Source organism: Pseudopodoces humilis, chromosome 4, assembly GCF_049639895.1.
Source record: "Pseudopodoces humilis isolate 2021_Gansu_Grassland_sample_001 chromosome 4, ASM4963989v1, whole genome shotgun sequence".
NCBI lineage: Eukaryota > Metazoa > Chordata > Aves > Passeriformes > Paridae > Pseudopodoces > Pseudopodoces humilis.
The window spans coordinates 52,444,408-52,462,576 of record NC_142203.1 but is presented as its reverse complement, the minus strand read 5'-3'; the positions used below and the strand labels follow the sequence as shown (position 1 = coordinate 52,462,576).

At 39.6% G+C, this 18,169-nt stretch overlaps 1 protein-coding gene across 13 annotated transcripts in view; it reads right to left on the bottom strand.

The window, feature by feature from the left end:
- Positions 1 to 18,169, bottom strand: part of ARHGEF28 (Rho guanine nucleotide exchange factor 28) — a 110,956-nt gene that overhangs the window by 79,829 nt on the left and 12,958 nt on the right. For 5 of the 13 annotated variants that reach the window (XM_088054290.1, XM_014252385.2, XM_088054292.1 and 2 more), the window contains exons 3-4: positions 3,130 to 3,313; positions 1,695 to 1,869 (exon numbers count right to left, since the gene is read on the bottom strand). In XM_088054290.1, coding sequence (XP_087910416.1) covers positions 1,695 to 1,869; positions 3,130 to 3,278 — 324 coding nt within the window. In that variant the 5' untranslated portion in view covers positions 3,279 to 3,313. The other 8 variants (XM_088054295.1, XM_088054302.1, XM_088054300.1 and 5 more) reach the window with 5 other exon arrangements.

Here is an 18,169-nt window from a genome sequence, read left to right as displayed (position 1 = left end):
ATGTGCTGCTGTCTGAGGCAATAATTTCACACAAACTCAACACTACATGCCACCATAACTGAGACAAAGCTCTCTTTCTTCAGTTCATGGATTTCTGACTCAAGCATGAAGTAGCAATGTGGTCATTTACACAGTCTCAAAACACCAGATGTACAGCCTTAGTCTGTTGCAGATAAAATGAATACTCCAGGACAGCACTAAATTTTACTACTATTTTAAAAAGATTATGTACTGGGAAATCTCTAATATCTATCAAAAATTTCTGACTGCCTCCCACTGCTTTGGATACAACTGAAGATTTCAAAATTCTTGTTTATAACAGGAGGAAAATTAATTATACCTTTCCTTTTGGACACAATACATAGTCTACCCTAAACACAACAGCTTGTGTATAAGAAATTAACTAAGTAAACACCTGATCTTCCCAGCTATTCTGGTCTATTTCTGTTTGATTTAAAATGCTGCAACGCTGATGCTGAGCAGGAGGGGGATAAGGCCTCCATGACAGAACCTAGACTGCAGCAACTAGAGGAATGGCAAAAGGGGAACCAACAAATCCAAGGCAGAAGGCTTTTTCCTGAAAATACCAAATGCAGAATTTTGCAGCCTTTCAGAGTCTTTGTCTTTGAGAATACCTAACATACCACACTTTCTTTTTCCATTTCAAAGACTGAATGAAAAACAATGACTTCATGAGTGCAAGAAAAAGCCAATCATATAAATAACAATGCACTCTTGATTATAGTCTTGGTTTTTCCTTTTGAGTTCATTATTGTCTCAATGGAAAAGCCACATACAGATTACAGGGATTCTGCAAGCTACAGAGAGTAACACTTTCATATTGAAACAAATCAAAATCTCAACAATGTAATTGCATGAGGACTATACCATACACCACACCTAAATATTCTATATTAAATTTCTGTATTATACATAATATAGAAATAATTTTCTAGGTTAAAAAAGGTGCAGCATGCAATAAAGGTAATGCAAGGGAAATCAGTGCACAAATGAGGAAACCCAAAGCTAAGAATGGAAAAGAAAAGCTGAATTTCAAGAGCAGAAAAAACCCCTAACTTTTAGTGTGTTTTTAGCTCATTAGTTTTACGTATGTTGTGCAATCTCAGTCTAAAAACACAGGTAAGCACCTGCATTGCTATTAAGGAACTTATACATTTAAGCATTCTCTTTATTTTATTGAATTAAGAGATGTCCAGAAGGATATGATAACAGTGCCTCAGATATTTTAAATTAAAATAAGAAAAACTAAACTAAACTCTGTAGAAAAAGTCTGTAACCTGTATTTCTGCTGTAAATAATAGACCAGGGTTGGCTCTTAATAAAGGCTCCAAGGCATTACATTACCAGAAGAATGGAACTAAACTAAATATTTCAAAGTACAAACCTGAATACAATGGCAATGCAATTGAAGACACAGAGATTTCAAGGAAAAATACTCACTTTAGAGCCCATCATGATTAAAGAACAACTTGGGAGGTAAAAGAGGCTTTGTCAAAGTTCTCAACACCTCTTACCTCCAGCTTCAGACAGACAATGAGCTACACCTACACGAACTAGCAGTCCACAACAGTAATCATGAAATTATGCTGGTGATCAGTGACACAGCAGCTTAAATTAAAAGGCTACTCAAGGAAAACAAATCCAGCCTGAAAATTCTACAGCTGGGAATTTACCTGGTAAAGAAGAGGTCTGTCCCAGAAGTATTTTCTGAAGAGCTTTATGTCTGACTCCAGCAAGTGCTGTGCGGTGAATGTCAGCGTCAGAGCTCCAGATGAATGAACAAACTGTATGCAGGCACCCTCGCTGATCCCTGCTCTTGAGATGTCAAGCGACAGACGGCCCTGGAAGCTGAAACGAAACTCTTTCAGCCAAAGCAGATACTCTCTGCACAGGTAGAATGAAAGCAGGGCCACAGTAAGCTTCCTGCTCACCTTCAGCACAACCTGTAAGGACCCCAATGCACCCGCTGCAAAAAAGAGAGGCTGAAAATCGGAAACATACACTGAAAATACAGCTGGGCAAACAAAAACATACCAACGACTCTTTCCAGCTTTAATAAGGCAGAGCCACTTCTAGCTATCAACTGGGAAAAAACAATGTTAGCTCTAGACAGTTACTCACTACTAAAAGAAGCCAGAACAAGCAAGCTGTGACAATACCTATTTCTCCTTATTGCTGTAAATGAGCAATAGTACCTTTTCCTGTCAGTGTTGCCATATATAGCAGTAGGACACAACTGGCAGCTAGCAGATTTGTTATCCCACAAGAGTGAAAAACAGAAAGTATCCCAAGGGAATACAGTATTGTTTGGACATAACAAACAAATGAGACAGTCATAACATAATGTACTGTGCCCACGTTGTTTTTTTTTTAAGCTGAAGTATGGATAAGACTCACATAAACTGCAGGCTGCAAGGAGCCAGAACTGAAAGCACCACATACCAAAATAAAAATGTAGCCCAATTCTTGTGTATTTCTATTTGCAAAGAAAAGCCAGGAGTAAGAAGGGGTGCATGATGCTTACCATTTGGGGTCCCAAGACACATAGATATACCCCATGCAGCTCCTCAGGACTGTACAGACAGAGCTCCAGACAGCTGAAAGGTGCCAGAAAGCACTTGTCTTTTAAGTCATTTGTCAGTGTGGCAGCTCTCCGGCAAAACAGAGTCATAACTGCACTGGCCTTGTGGCTGATTCTCCCTTATTTGTTTGTTCAAACTTGAGCTTTAGAGAGGTCACAAAGTCTGCTGAGGTTTTGTGGAAGTCAGATCCTATGACTCTTTTGTTTATAAATATTTCTTTATATTATTAAGGAATGTCTTTACTTGTTTTTAGTGTATCAGGATTCAGCTGATGTGCACCTGATGGTGCAGCTGGTCCTCTATCATTTAACTGACTATGGGTTGACTTCAAATGTAATGATGGACATAAAATTAATAAACTTCCTTCAACTGTAAATACAAATTTACTGTTTAAAATGAACATACTGGCAAAAAGCAGCAGAAACCAGCACAAAATAGGCAACTCTCTCCAGATCAACAACAGTACTCCCCACATGGCTTAAATGGCAGGACATTTTCATAGAAAGCAGCAAACCGTTATACTCACTTTGTGAAGATCTCAACAAGTTTGGAGTGCCCATTTTGTAAAGCCAAATCTAACGGTGTTGCTCCATCCTCATTAGGTAACGCTAATGCTGATGACCCTCCAGGCTGGACTGCCAAGAACACGGAAAGCTTAACCAAGCCCAGCTTCATCACAAGGTAGAGAAGAGTTTCTTTTTGTTTAGGCTCTTAAAAAAACACAGCAAGCAGATCAAAATCATCAGTAACATACCTCAGCATCTTACTTGTTAGGAGGCATCAAAGACACTTACTACCATCTACAGAAATAATACAGCTCAGGTTCAGACCTACAGAATTTTTCTGGCAGAAGACTTTAGGTCTTTCACTGAAAACAGCAGTTACATACTTAATTGCATATGCAGAGCTAAAAGCTATCTAAATTCTATCTAATTTCTTCCATCAAAGAAAACAGCTGGAATTACATAATCTTATTATTTCTCTCATTCTCTGTATGTAATATAGCATCACCCCAATGGAGAAGATAGTTAAAACGAAATTTTCCTGCACTTTGCCTTGCCTCAGCAACACAAAACACCTAGCAACACATCCAAGTATCTAAACTAAAAAATTTAAAAAGACATAAAAAAAGGGATATGATTTCTCAAGGTAGGCTGCTTATCAGGACAGAAGAGATACATATAAGGTATAAGCTTATAAGCTATAAAACAACACACACATACGTAGAATATGGCAGATAATTCCTGCTTCTCTCTTCTCAAAAGCTGACCTCACATGCCAATCCTTCCTCTCCTCTCCACTTTTTATCACATAATCAAGTTCAATGGGATGAAGTTTAAAATAAAATAGTATACAACCATGATTTTGTCACTAGATGCTGAGTCATCATTCTCACCATTCTCTGGCCTGTCCTCAAGGAAGGATTTATCTGCCTTAATACATACATCCTCAAACAAAAAGTCTCTGCAATTTAAAGACAATAAATAAAATATTCTCAAGTGCCACTCAACCAGTTTCTTACATTGATATTTTGGTATGAAGTTAAACTTAAAGGTTTTTCCATGAGGGTCAAGTATTTAGGGACCGTTGCTGTACAGATTTCAGAACAATCAGCTAAAATATGTTAGGTTTCCAGTGATTTAAGAAATGTCACTGAAATTTCCATTTATTTCCCTTCACAGCTTCCTTTTACATAATTGAAGGCTGCTGCCATGTCTCAGCCGAGTACTCATCCTCTCTGGATGTTTTAACAGGAGAGTTGCCTTCTGATGTCTTCTCTGGGGCATTGGGGGAAAAGTCATTAGTCTCTCTTGAAAATGTTGGACTTAAGAGTGTTACTATATTCCAAAAAATTCTTTATCTCTACATTTCATAGACCCAGAATGGCAAGGAACTTAAGGAACTTTCCCTACCACTGCACAGGGAAAATCACGGTAGGATCTCCACTGGTTATACATTTTTTGATCTGAGTATTTGGTATCGAGTACTTGGTGGCAACCCATCCAGACTCTTTACCTTTCCATTTCAAGTGGAATCAAAACTTGCAAACAGTCAAATCCCAGAAAAACACACTATGCTTCCTTCAATAGATGAAAGAAATTCCCGGCATCAGAGTAAAAGGGAGCTTGAAGTTAGCCAACATGTGACCTGGTGCATGAGCTTGCCTATGCAACAATATTCTCCACAGGTTTTGGTCTTTAAAATTTTTTCTTGGTCTTCCCATTTCAGGTTACATGTCCATCTAGTCACAGGATCTGCTGTAGGATCCAGGGCCACAGAGGAAAATGATGGATTGTCATTCATGGTGATCCATGGGGTGGGTGGTTTTTTTCTCCAAGGTCTACAAAGTGTTTCTAACTTCAGTCTTTGGAAGGGATGTCCATTGCTACATTTTAGTTACAAACATTAATGTGAACTTTAGTGTTTACACATCCATGCAACAAGATAGCACATATGTTGCAAAGTTTTCAAGCACAGGCAACCTACATGGCGCTGAATCCAACTCAAGCATTTCCAGACTGCTTTGCTAAACGGAACCGTAAGCAACATGGAACTACAGGAAGGCCTGGATCAGAAGGAAACTTCAGAGACCATCTAGTCCAAAGACTAGGCAGGTGTCCCTGCCATGGCCAGGGACAGCATCCACTAGACAGAGTTTCTCAAAGCACCATCTAACCTGGCCTTGATCAACTCAGCCCAGATCTGACTGAAACTCTCTGTTTTAAAGCCCAGTCAAACACTACTCATCAAACATCTTGGTCTGTCTGGATCTGAGACCTTCTTCTATGAAGGAGCATTTAAATAAGCAGGGTTAAGGCTCCCCAAAATCTGTGGCTGGTGTGCTTCTTCAAAAATGAGAGACTGCAGTACAACTTCCCCCTCAGCCAGATGCAATTTGAACACACACAGCTTCAAATTTCCCCCAATCTGATAGACACATACACTGTTAGCCCCAATGCAGAGTAATTGAAAATAGGGCATGGTGCAGAGGGAAATCCAGGGGATGATGCAGGGCAGAAGACAAGAAAACAGCAGACTGACTACAATGCAACAATCAGCAGGAGAAGTGTCTGCCATTTAGACGTGGGTGCCTCTCTCATTATACTGTCATCAGAAGTGAAAAACAATGCTCAAAGCCTGGATCTTTCACTTGCTTGGAGAATGACCTAACAATTCAGACACAGTATGAAAGTGTGTGCCAATATCTTCCCTTTCTGTCCCTAACTGTATTTCTGAATAGAGATTGATAACATCATCTGTGCTTCACAGAGACAGCAGAGGCCCCAGGACTATTTCTGTACTTCAGAGAGTCTCCCCTGCAAGGAATTCAGCAGACTCAAGGCTGTGCCGTCCATTTGGACCCCAGCAGAGCACCTTGTCTGCAGTGTTTATATGTACACCAGGGAGTTCAAGTTTAAATACCCAGGAAATTATGTGGTCCAAAATGTAGACCCTGAACAAACATTATGCATTCACAGAAAAAGAAAAACAAAACAAAACAAAAAAAACCAAAACAAAAACACATGCAAATACATCAATCAACATTAAGCATGTTAAACATCTGTAGATGTAACTCCAATCCTCAGACTAAATGCATTGAAACAAAAAGGTAAACTTTACTCTGAACGTTGGCCTGTGGCCACTGGGTTTCAATGTATACTGAACAAAGCAAAAATAAAGCCAGATAAGCTTGCTCTGAGGATGATAAGATTAGGACTTTCCCCCTCAGGAAAAAGGGAGCCCTAAGGAATCCCTTTTCCTGATGAGGAATAGCCTTCTCTCTGCTCGGACACTGCAGCAAATAAAATTACTCCTCTGGCAGCCAAATCTTACTAACAATGCAGTATGAGTAAGTCTGCTGCAAAAGAACAAGTTTTAAAAATAACCATAATTAATCTTTGTCTTCTGAAGCCGCCATCTAAAACAATAACTTCTACTATCTCACCACAAATAGTCTACTATCTGATCTTTATCTGACTAACCTAACAACCTCCATCTAACCTTATGCTAAATTTGTTCATGGCCAGCTTGAATGCACATGGTAGCTGAACTGCCCAGCACGTTCAGTCTGCTTTCAGCCCTGATGCACCTAGTCAGAAACAGCACTCACATTCTTCCCCATCCTTCACCTCTCTAGATGATGAGTTTGCTGGGCTACTTTCTTCTTACTAGTCCCACATGGCTTGTCCAGGAGTGAACAGAAACTAATGATATAAAGCAAATACTAATACCTTCATGACAGTTAAATCTGAAATTTGAACTGTCTAGTCAGAAGGATAAATGGAAAGGTAAGTATGCTCTTCAGTACAAGGATTTTTTAACACAAGGACAGTGAAGCACTGGGACAGGTGGCCCAGAGAAGTTACAAACTGTCTGTCTTTGGAGGTGTTCAAAACCTGATACTTAGCAACATGATAAACTCTCAAGCTAGCCCTGCTCCAAGTGGAGGGTAGGACCAGGTCACCTCCAGGGACACTTACATGAAAAATCTGCTCTTGTTCTATTCTGGAATCAGCAATTCCAAAACAAAAATACCCAAATGACTGATAATACGCTTTTAAAACAGACTTGCCTATAAAGAAAAGATTTTCATTAAAAGATGGTAAAGTTTTGAAACAACAGGGGGTTAGTAATTCTTTCCCTTAAGAACAATTTCTAGCTTTGGTTCTCTTCTTTTACCACTCTCTTTATCCTTCCTCATTGTGGCAGATCAAATGGCATTCTCCTACACTTTTCGCTTTATTTTCCCATTCCCTTGGAGAAGAATTCAAGTGTGACATAAAGGCAGGGATGGGGAAACGACAAAGAAAACATAACAGAAAGAAAACAATCCAGAAATAAACATACACAAAGCTCCTGCCCATATTGTGGAAAACAGCCCAACATATTCTGCATTCAGTAGCAAACTGGAACAGAAAGAGGAAAAAAAAGGAAACACAAGGCTTCTTCCACATATTCATATTTAAATGGTATAAAATACTGTTTAATTTAAATGGTATAAAATGCTACTTAATTTAAATGGTCTAAAATGCCATTTTCCATCAATGCACAAACCAAACAACTCCTAAGACTTGAAGGACACACTGCTGGCTGATTCAGACAGGGTCAGCTATCACAAGGCAGGTGGTTTTGTAAATGATATGCACTATCAAGACTTTGTTTTGCATTACAACCCAGTTCTCCAGCCAAAACAGTCTGTTTGGGTTACACAGAACTGAGCCAAACAGCCTGATTTAAACATTAAAAAAAACTTTTGTTCTTCCTTGCACCTGAATCCCTTCCTTTGTCCAAAAAAAAAACCTAAAACCAAACATTTCTCTCTGACAGAAATGACTAAGACCTTTCTGGGCTCTGAATCTCATTCATTTCCTGGAAGGAGACTAAAAACCTCAAGAATGAAAAGCAGGGGGAGACATCAAAACTGGCTGACAAATTCCATTTTTTCCTGGCTTCATACTTCTATACATTACTGCTAATTTTTTTCATTTCTCCATTAGAAATGAGATTATTTATAAAGCTGTCTTCAGTGCATCCCACTGCTGAAAAAAACCCACAGAAGTGGTTTTGTGAAGGGACATCAGGCTGCAATGCATAAAGTCAGGTATGTGACAGACCATCTGAGAGCATACCTGTAGGAACCAACTCCTAGAGGCTGGCATCAGTGCTACAGAAGAAAAGGAGATGAGGGAAGGTAAAGGTCCATTGCAAAGGGAGTCTTGCCCCAGAAGCTTTAGCAGTAGGAGGGTTAGAAAAGCCTCCATCCACCTGCCCCACGCATCATGGTGCCACAGCTACACCTCAGGTGAAGTTTACAGCTGACTCCACTGATTGGGTGACCCCTAACTATGATGCAAAATGCTACAGGAGATGGTGTCTGTTGCTGGGAGGGACATCCTTTAGTGCTGCAGCCAAACTCTCCCTCGAGGTGTCAGGTATATGAGCACCACCCAAGTGTACAATACCAGCTGGGGCACCCTTTCAGCCAGGAGAAGAGCAAGGCTCTCCAGCCCAGTGCCAATTGAAGGCTGAGGTTTGGGTCAGACCACAGCTTTGTATCTGGTCTCTGCAGCAGTGGAGTGCCCCACTACTTTTATACTGTCTTCAACAGGAAACTTCATCTTCTGTATCTCTCACACTACTCGCTCTCCTCTCCTGTCACTCTGTGTATCTCCAAGTGCTCAGTGCTTTTCCCAAAAACAGCATTTACCTCTTAATGGTCAAAGGGATCTCAAATGCCTCCCCTTTGCCATTATTACCACTGACCAGGAGATGAGAATCATACACTTGCCGGAAACCCATAGCTTGAAGCATGCTTGACAATATCTTGCCCCATGCAGGTTTCTGGGTCAGCAGCAGGCTCTAAAAGACACTCATCTGCTTCACAACTCACAGGTTAGCATCCTCCTCCCTCTGCCAGCCACAGTTTCCAAAAGGATAAACTCCTACTGAGCCAAAGATTTATCTGCTTCTCTAACTCCTTCAATTCTCTGACCAAAATGCATTTACCTCTCCTCACAAATCTCAGGCCTAGACACATTTATCCACTGTTCCCAATATTTTTCTAATCCTGTGAAGAACAGGCACTTTGCACCCCTCTCCATTTCCTTCCATGGGAAAAAAGTAATCTCAAATTCCAGCTGAAGAGAAGACACAGACAGAATTTTCTTTCATTTACAACAAAATCCTGATATTCATCAGTCAAGTTTGAGCTTGTGCACTTTAGAAGGAATGTGTGTAATACCACGTGAAAACAGTAATGATAATTACAAAGAAAAGAGTAGGGTGAGGTTTTACTTTTATAAAGTAAAAAGTGCCACAGAAAATGGAAAATTGTCCCTCAAAGGCAGACTATAAAGCAGCACAGTTTGGTAGCTCATTTCACAAGACCTATCCCTAAAAATAATTACAGTGCATGAATGATATAAAATGGAAAATCTCCTTGTTCACAAAGGGGAACACTGTTCCCTTCTCTATGATCCACAATTAGTTTTCTTAATTCAGACTGTAATGTTCTTGCTTCTATTAATAGACAAAAACCTAAAAGAGCAGTCTTCCTCTTGAAAATAACTGTAAATGGTGGCAAAGCTGGCAGCAACTGTTCTTCTTTGTTTACTGGCACAGTTAAGTAGCCCAGACAACGCTCTCTTGGCAGCACCCCTAAAACAACCAGAAACTGGGATGCCCTCAGCTTCTTGTCCATAAAGTGCACTGCTTGCAGAGTGCCCTCCTGTGCTCCCATTCGCCCTCTGACAGCTGAGAAATGTAAACCCGTGTGTGTCAAGGATAAAAAAGCTGCAGGGAAGATGCTGAACCTGTGTCTGATGATTCTTGGGACTGCCAATAGTGGACAGTTGCCATAACCTGATGGTGCAAAGAAACAAAGAGTTACTTGGAAGCATTTTCCTTTCAGATTAATTTCTTATCTCTCTCTTTTTCTTGGTTTTTTTAATGTTTTTTTTCTTCCCTTCTTTCTTTGTATCTTTCCCTGTTTTGGCTTGGTTTTTTTTGGTTTTGTTGTTTGTTTTTTGGGGTTTTTTGTTTGGTTGTTTTTTTTCTTTTTTCTTTTTTTTTTTGTAAATAAAAACACTGTGGAAAAATTCTCCTTTTTTCTGGCAGTACTAACAATTTATTTAGCTTATTAATACTTATTGTCTCCATAAATTGAATAATCCAGTTCAGAAGGAAAATATCCTTTATCAAGGTGAAATAAACAAGAAAAGCAGCTTCCCCCTCTCCCTCCTCCCTATCCCTCCTTCCCCTTTCCTGAAACCTGCCAACAAAAAAATGTCTAAGCATAGCACCTTTGTTGAGTCCCCAATTTTCTCTAGCAGCAAGATGCTGATCTCAACGTCTGACCACTCTGTGGGAGTGAGCAGCTCCTGTCACAGCTGTCACACAGGCATCTCTAACAAGTGAGGATTAACAAAAGGGTCATGCTTTCTTGTTTCTTTTGTTGAACTTTCTATAATGTGGCTGATAACTCCTGACCTGTGCAATTACACCAAATTCCTGAATTATTTGCAATGCTCTCTAGACAATCTCTTGGCTCTCTTTATCCAATCCTTCTTATACCTTATAAAATATATACAAACGTTTTTCCTGAATACCAGAACTCCTATGAATAAAGAGTTCTTTTATCTTTCCATCAACCCTTACGTTTCCAAATCCTCATAAAAATGAATGAGGTCAAAAAACACCAGATGGTGCAATAATTTTCTCCAGCAACAGGTCCCTCAAAAGTATTTTTTGCCAACAAAAACAGCCCTGCAGCTCTGAAAACTGACAGAATGGCAAAAGCTTAATGTCCTAGGTAGTGATGAATGATAGCACCCACATCTTTCATAGCATTCATATTAAAATGAGCAGCCTGACAAGGTCAAGTGTCAAGACACCTCCAATCTTTGATACCGGGAGTTGTAGGGACAGCAGGTAGGGAAAGAGGTTCTCATTCTACTTCTAAATATTCATAAATTTCTAGATCTGTTTCTCACCCATTTTGATCTTTCAGGGCATGTAGAAGAATACAGTGATAACCTTTCATCACCTCACAGTTGAAGATGAAGGACTCCTCCTCTTCTCATGTGCAGAGAGATCTGAAGCTCTCCTGTCTCAGTCCATCCCTTTCTCCCTCCCTCCCTCTCCTTCCCCTCCATGCACAGGCCTCCCTCAGCCACAGCCAGCCCTCAGCTTTGCTTGGCTTTCCTGGCTTTGGGAACAAAAACATGGTGATGAGGACAGCACAAGGAAGCAACACCAGACAGTGCTTCTAAGAGTCAAGAGAGAGGATCAAAACTATACTTTCAGAAAGAAGAGAGAAAGGATACAGAAGTTAAGGAAAAATTATACAAACCACGTAGAGGAGAGCAAAATAGGTATCAGGCCAGCCCAAGCCTGGACCTCAGAGAGAGACAAAGGGAAGGACTAGCCTCCCTTGGGCTGAAGGAAAAGCTGTCCAGAAAGTTTTCAGGAGTCCCCCATTGAGGGTGGCCCCAAGCACTCCCCAGGTAGAAGTGCACTGACAGATCTCACTGTAAATGAGCACTGTTCCTAGGTCACATGAATTTGTTTTGTTTATTCAGAAGCTAGGCAAAAGATCCTGGCTTTATTTAAGAGCAGTATCTGTTGTACAAAAGGAGATGTCACTTCTTCAAGTGCAACAGTGTCCAAAAGGCAACCCCACCATGGTATGCTAAAGACATGTCTAACACTTCAAATGTTCACAGAGGCTCTGTATGGCAGTGGGGGCACACATCCCAGCTTTTTCAGCTGCACTGAAGTTTTGTTTATGTATAGTATACCCCAGGACAAGTATTTTAATCTGAAAAGTGAACAAAGCATGAAAAATACATAGAAACAAAAAATACATAGAAACAAAAAACACAAGATCTATAAAAGTCTTGCAAGGGGAACATATTCTTTTTCTATATAGACATTTCAGTGCACCTGAAAATTAATAGCTAATGCAACTGAAAATTAAAGACTTTTGCTATGTGAATAGCAACTGCCCTGGCAGAGCTTACTCTGATACCAGCTGAGATGATCTCTGACTCTCTGAACCTACAACACACCCAGGATAACCTTTCCCCACGTTTTGAGCAAGCAGGTACCCAGATGGCTATGCCCAAGCATCTCTCAGTACCCCTGGTATCCTGCTGATGCCTCTGGGTTGGGTTTCAGCTGGTGAAAAGCTTAAATAATCCTATTGAACAAAACTACAGCTGATTTCTTCAGCCTTTGATACAAGGTCTTCATTGCTAAAATCCAGCAGTATTTCCAGATGTTGAACAAGTATTTACTCCACATCAAAATGAGACACGTAACAGCCATTTTTCCTTTTTTCCCTCTCCTGTCTAGCCAATACTTGAATGAGACTTGGTGTTTGTTTTCACATCTGTTAAAGAGGTTGTTTACAACAGACAGACAAAAAACATTCTTCAGATTTTAAGTTATCTGTCATTAAGAATTAGAAAGATTTAAAATGTGAAGAAAACCCTTACCCAAAGAAATGAGCTTAACTGATACGATTTTATCTCCCAAAAGCTTGCATGCATCTCTTTCAGTCTGGCTCACATGGAAACTGCCTGTCTTCTAATTTTCAGCAGTTTTAAGTACTAAAAGGAAAACAGCCAAAACTACCAAATTTTCAATTAAAAACATGTGAAGCCATCAAGCATAATGCAGTTTCCACCCTCAGCTATAAATCAGCTGTCTCTGCAAAAAAATATGCTCTTCAGCAAACCCTAACTACAGCCTTTTTGTTTGCAATGAAACCTGAACCCAGGAAAATTTCACCTGATTTTGTTATGAAGTTTTTCAGTAACATACCCTAATGTAAAGTTTCACATGTATTTTCATTACACTTCCTCTACAATTAAAAAAAGACACTTGTAAACTTGTTTAATGATATTCTCCCCAATGAACGACCATAGTCCATAAATGAAGGATAAACACTGACAGAACAATGGCAAAAATTATGTTTATTCTGCACATCGGAATGCCTACAGTAACATGCTCTTCCCTGACTACTACCTTTTTCTTCTAAGATAAAATATCTCATTTTGTTAGAATTATGGCTGCAAAGCTTCATGATACAATTCTTGCTTTTTTTTAAACAGACAGCTCTATTTACAAATAAAGAACTGCATTCACAGTGAGTCAAAGCAGAAAAACCTTCTAGGGAGACAGAGTCACAATAACCAACGTTATTCTTTTTAACTCTCTTGGCACAAATCAAATCTCTGATCAGCCCTCTCTTACTTGAGCAGTTTTTTATATTAAACACAAAATAAAGCACAAGAGTAGAGAAACTAGACAAAACAGTGAGATATTCTGCTCTGAACTGCGCACCAAATCACTGTTAGAAGCTTTCTAATTTTAAATAAAACTCTGCGACCTTCTGGGCAGCTTCCAAGGATGTTCCAGGTTGAAGGCAACTTTTCATAAGCAACAGCCATCATCAAGTCATTATCCAGTGACTGCAGATCTTTCACCCTTAGCCCAAACTTATCCAGCAGCAGCTTGTGACTAGTGGCGGTGACACATTCTGTGTGATCGACCAGAAAGCGAGACAACTGGCACAACAGATCCTCTCTGTAAGTGACAGGACAGCTGCCGAGGACTACAGGTGAGGAACCCACTGTGTGCATTAACACAGACACAGAAACTGCTTCCTGGTATCCATGGCCTGTAATTATAATGCAAACTAATCACTAACATCATCTATGTTAAGAAAATACATTAGTTATTTTTCATTCTTGTCTGCCTCTAAGAGCTGTGGCTGCCCATTCTGAATTATTTTATTCTTCCCTTTCATTACATTTATTTGTCTTAGGACATCCACCAAGCAATTATACTGATGAACGTGGATTCAGCTGGACTTGAACTGACAGTCAAGTATACAAACTCAATTAATTCTAGAACCAGTCTTTTCATGATTGAGGATTCTTTAACCACAGTGGAAAGAATTGAAGATTCTTGGATAAGCATTAAGAAAAATTAGATGCATATGAAAAGAGTGGGGTTGTGGCCTGCAAAATGAATTCTGAGTAATATTTCTATTTATTAAAACTGATTTTGTATTTACCCGGGCGAAAATAAAAAAATTTAACTAACTCACTCTTCAGACCATTGGCAAACTTGATTAAATGCTGTATCAATTCTGTAACTTACAGCTGGGACCCTCAAAGTCCAAGGGAGTTTGTCCCTTTAACCTCTTCAGCACTTTGTCTTTTACTCCTACTCATTTGACATCTAAGGGAGGCTGGATGCCATATATCTAAAAGAGGTGCAAGCTGTACCACACTCTGTAGAGTTAACCATGAAGAACAAAGTTCACAAGTTTTCCAACATACTCTGAAAAGGTAAGACTACATGTGAAATCTGGTAACTTCAGAAGGAAGCACGTACTCGCCACAACTGTAGTTGTTTTTAAAGTGTTCCCTCATGCGTAATTTGGCTACCATAAAATAACACTAACATCAGCAGAGATATAGTTTAACCTCACATTTTATTTTCATCTGTTCATGGTTTGTTGTCATGATTGCCTGTAGCCTTCTGATTTTGTTCCTACCCCTGAAGCAACCATTTAATGATGTCACAGAATATGCTGAGACCTTAAAATAAAATTAAAACTGACTTGGAACAAGCTTAGCATTGCATTTTCTCCAGTTGTAATCCATGACAATTATTTAGTGTTTTCAGGTTCAAAAGAGCCACTACGTAACAGCAATGAACTTCCCTTTTTTATACTCTACTCCTACTTTCAAACTCTAAATCCCCTTTAGAACACAAGAGAAAACAAGGAGATCCTATTGCACAGGTACACCACATCTTATAGCCTCCTACTCACACAAAATAAAAAGTCACAAAGCACACAATAAAGGCAACAAGCAGGGTGTATGTTACATCCATGAGGAAGACAAACCCAAGGCAGAGAGCCAGCTCGGGGGCAACACATACATCCCTTTTTTGCAGTGAGGCACCCTGGAACAATTTCCCAGACACTTCTGTACCATGTGCAGCTCCAAGCATCCCAAGCAGGAGGGCCTTGCAAGCCAGGCTGAGAGCTGCACCAACAGAAGGCTCAGAAAAAAACAGGACTTTTGCTGGTGTTAGGATTACCACAGACAAGCAGCTGTGGCATAGAATCAAGCCACATTAAAAATTATGCCATCCCTGAAGACTGCACTTCAATGCATGCCCTATGGTGCAAGTCCAGTAAAGCTTAATCTGATACTGTGTTGGCATGGATTGCTTCAAAAGGCAGGATCACCTATGGAAAGTCAAACTAAGCCTAGATCCTAAAGGCCATCATTCGAATCCCTGCATTTTCTCCATTACAGAGACATAAAACAGTTATATCAAGCTGTCCAGTCATGCCCAGCTTTGAAACAGGATTGGTGTAGAGCAAAGAGTGGAACTAAGTCTCACCTGGAACTATGGACTGAAGAGTGTTGTCACTAACTCACTCAGCAAACATTATATGTCTCTTTAGGGACCCATCATAAACAAAGCAAAACACAGCATCCTCTGGGAGGTAAATGTCTTTGTCAAATGTTGCCTGTATAGTCACCTGTCCCTGAAAAATGAAAGTGCATTCTGAAACATTCAGGGAACTCCTCATCTTCAACAGACCCACTGATGTATAATTCAGGTCCATGATTATCGTAACCTTTATAACTCTTCTATGCAGAGGCTATGATATAACAACAAATCTTTCCTACTTCCACTTAGAAAATAACACTGTTTATATGCCTGCAAAAGCAAAGCTGATTTTTAAAAATGCCTTTTAAATAATCTTTCAAGCAATTCTTTTCATCCTACCCCATACAAATATAACTGGCTTCTTATTTAAAAGGTATCAGAATAACCTGAACCCAAATATTTTGTTATTTACAAAAGAAAGTTTTGTTTAAAAAAAAAAAATCAAAAGTGATTTAAATTACCTTAGACTTAGTTTTCAAAAAGAAGCACCAATGCAAGTCTACAAATGGTTTTAAAGAACACCAGTTCCCAGATATCTCTCTGTGGGTTTCATTATAGTAAATGGAAAGCAACCAGCCAAGAAAAACCTGTCATACAATAGCTTAAAAAAAAAAAAAAAAAAAAAAAAACAGGAAAAGGATCTAAGAAGCAGCAAACAATAACAAATGTCTGACAAGTCTGAGGGAGGAAATTTAGATGAAGCTGCATTTCCTTGAGGAGGAGGACAGTGTGCTACCTGACAGATCCTGACTGCCACAGTTGTTCTAAATAAGTCAGAATTGCCCCAACATCTGGCAGAAAACATGCCACTGAAGAATATCTGAGCCATATTTCCAAAGATGCCAGCTTTCTCATTTCAAAACAGCTACCACAGCACTGACTCCACCAGCTCCATAAACAAGTCCTGTAAAAAACAAAGCACCACACAGTAGTACAAAAAATTCTGTGGCTTAAAACCACACTTATGCCTCTGACTGGCCTTACCCTGTTCATTATAAGCCAAACACTTCACTGCAGTGTGTGACTTTTGCCACCCACAACATCACAACATCTTGGCCTGCCTTTCCCAAGGACATCTTTCTCGTCACTCACAACAATGTGAATTCTGCATGTGTTTTCCTCTTCAATGCAGACAAATCCAACAAACTGGGGTGAAGAGGCAAAGGCTGGTTTCAAGCACAAAGTCTTCCTCAGATAGGACTTTTCCCATAAGGACAGATGTAAACAACATTATGAGCTCAGTATCAAAAGCAAACATGCCTGCCATCCCCAAGCACTGATAATGTCCCTCTTTTTAGCGGCCTAAAATGTTATACATATATATATACACCTGTGAAGTGTTTTCTCCTATTTCTCTTTGGGTTTTGCACTACTATAACCAGAATGTATTATTACCATTATTATTGCAGTTGTTGGTTTTACTGTTGTTATTAAAACAATATTAAAAAAAAATAAAATGTTGTAGTTGTGAATACCCCTTTCGGTCTGTTGAGTAATAATGTGGATAGCTATTCTGGGGAGGGGGAAATCTTTGAAGTTCCTTCACAGTCTGATGCAGTACGTTCTTAGCTGACAGCTGCCTGGTGCACAGGAGCACAGCAGAATTTCTTCCACTTGGGGCTACAATTCCCAGACCATCTCTATGCCCTCTGGCAGAGTCAGAGAGAGTATACAGCCACACAGCTTTCTTGTTTTCTTTGCCCTAATTATGCAAAAGAAGGGACATATTCTGTGGAAACATTTGTCACTTAATTAGCTGCTGTTGGGGGGAAAAAAATTCAAGCCAAATTGTAGCCATAGTGCTCTTTTTTAAAAAATGTTGTCTTGGGTTCACTAAGGACAGAGAAACGTCTTAAACTAATTATATTACATAATGTATAATAAGGGAATATTTCACAAATCCTTCTCTAAATGGAAAAAGACAGCAGAAAGCTCATGCGTACCTGAGAATAAACAAGTTTTATACAGCTCAGTCCTTACAACACTCCAGAAAATGAAAGTCATGGTCATTTAAGCAAAGATTTTACAAAAGCTAGGCAAATTGACAGCTAACTTGTATCTGGCCAACCCATTAAGCGATTCAACTGGAAAATCTCAAAGGATCCAAAAAAGGGGTTAAACCCTCGGTGTACCCCATTACGGTAGATGATTCAGAGATAACACAGAAAGTGATAGTGGAATATTATTTTTGATGCTGCTTGGTTATCACACTGGATTACCAGAAACTGTTATTTCACACAAGCTATCATCATCTCCAGCACTTTCCATCCTACCTTCAGATACTCTTGTTTCACGATCCTCCATTCAAACATATTTCTTCTTGCTGCTGCTGCTGCTACTAAAACACATACCAGTTTACTTTCAAATTGTCTCTGTGTGAAGCCAAATATATCATAGGACCTATCAAATTACATTTTTTTCTACAGAGATCATGTGCAGTCCATTCTAGAAAACTCCTACATAGAAGAATACTTTGAGGAAATAATACAAGTTTTATACCCGATCCCTGCCGAATATATCCTGAGTCCCTCAGGTCTCAGGTCAATCCAGCCCCAGGAACAGGCTGCAGCAGGAACTACCTG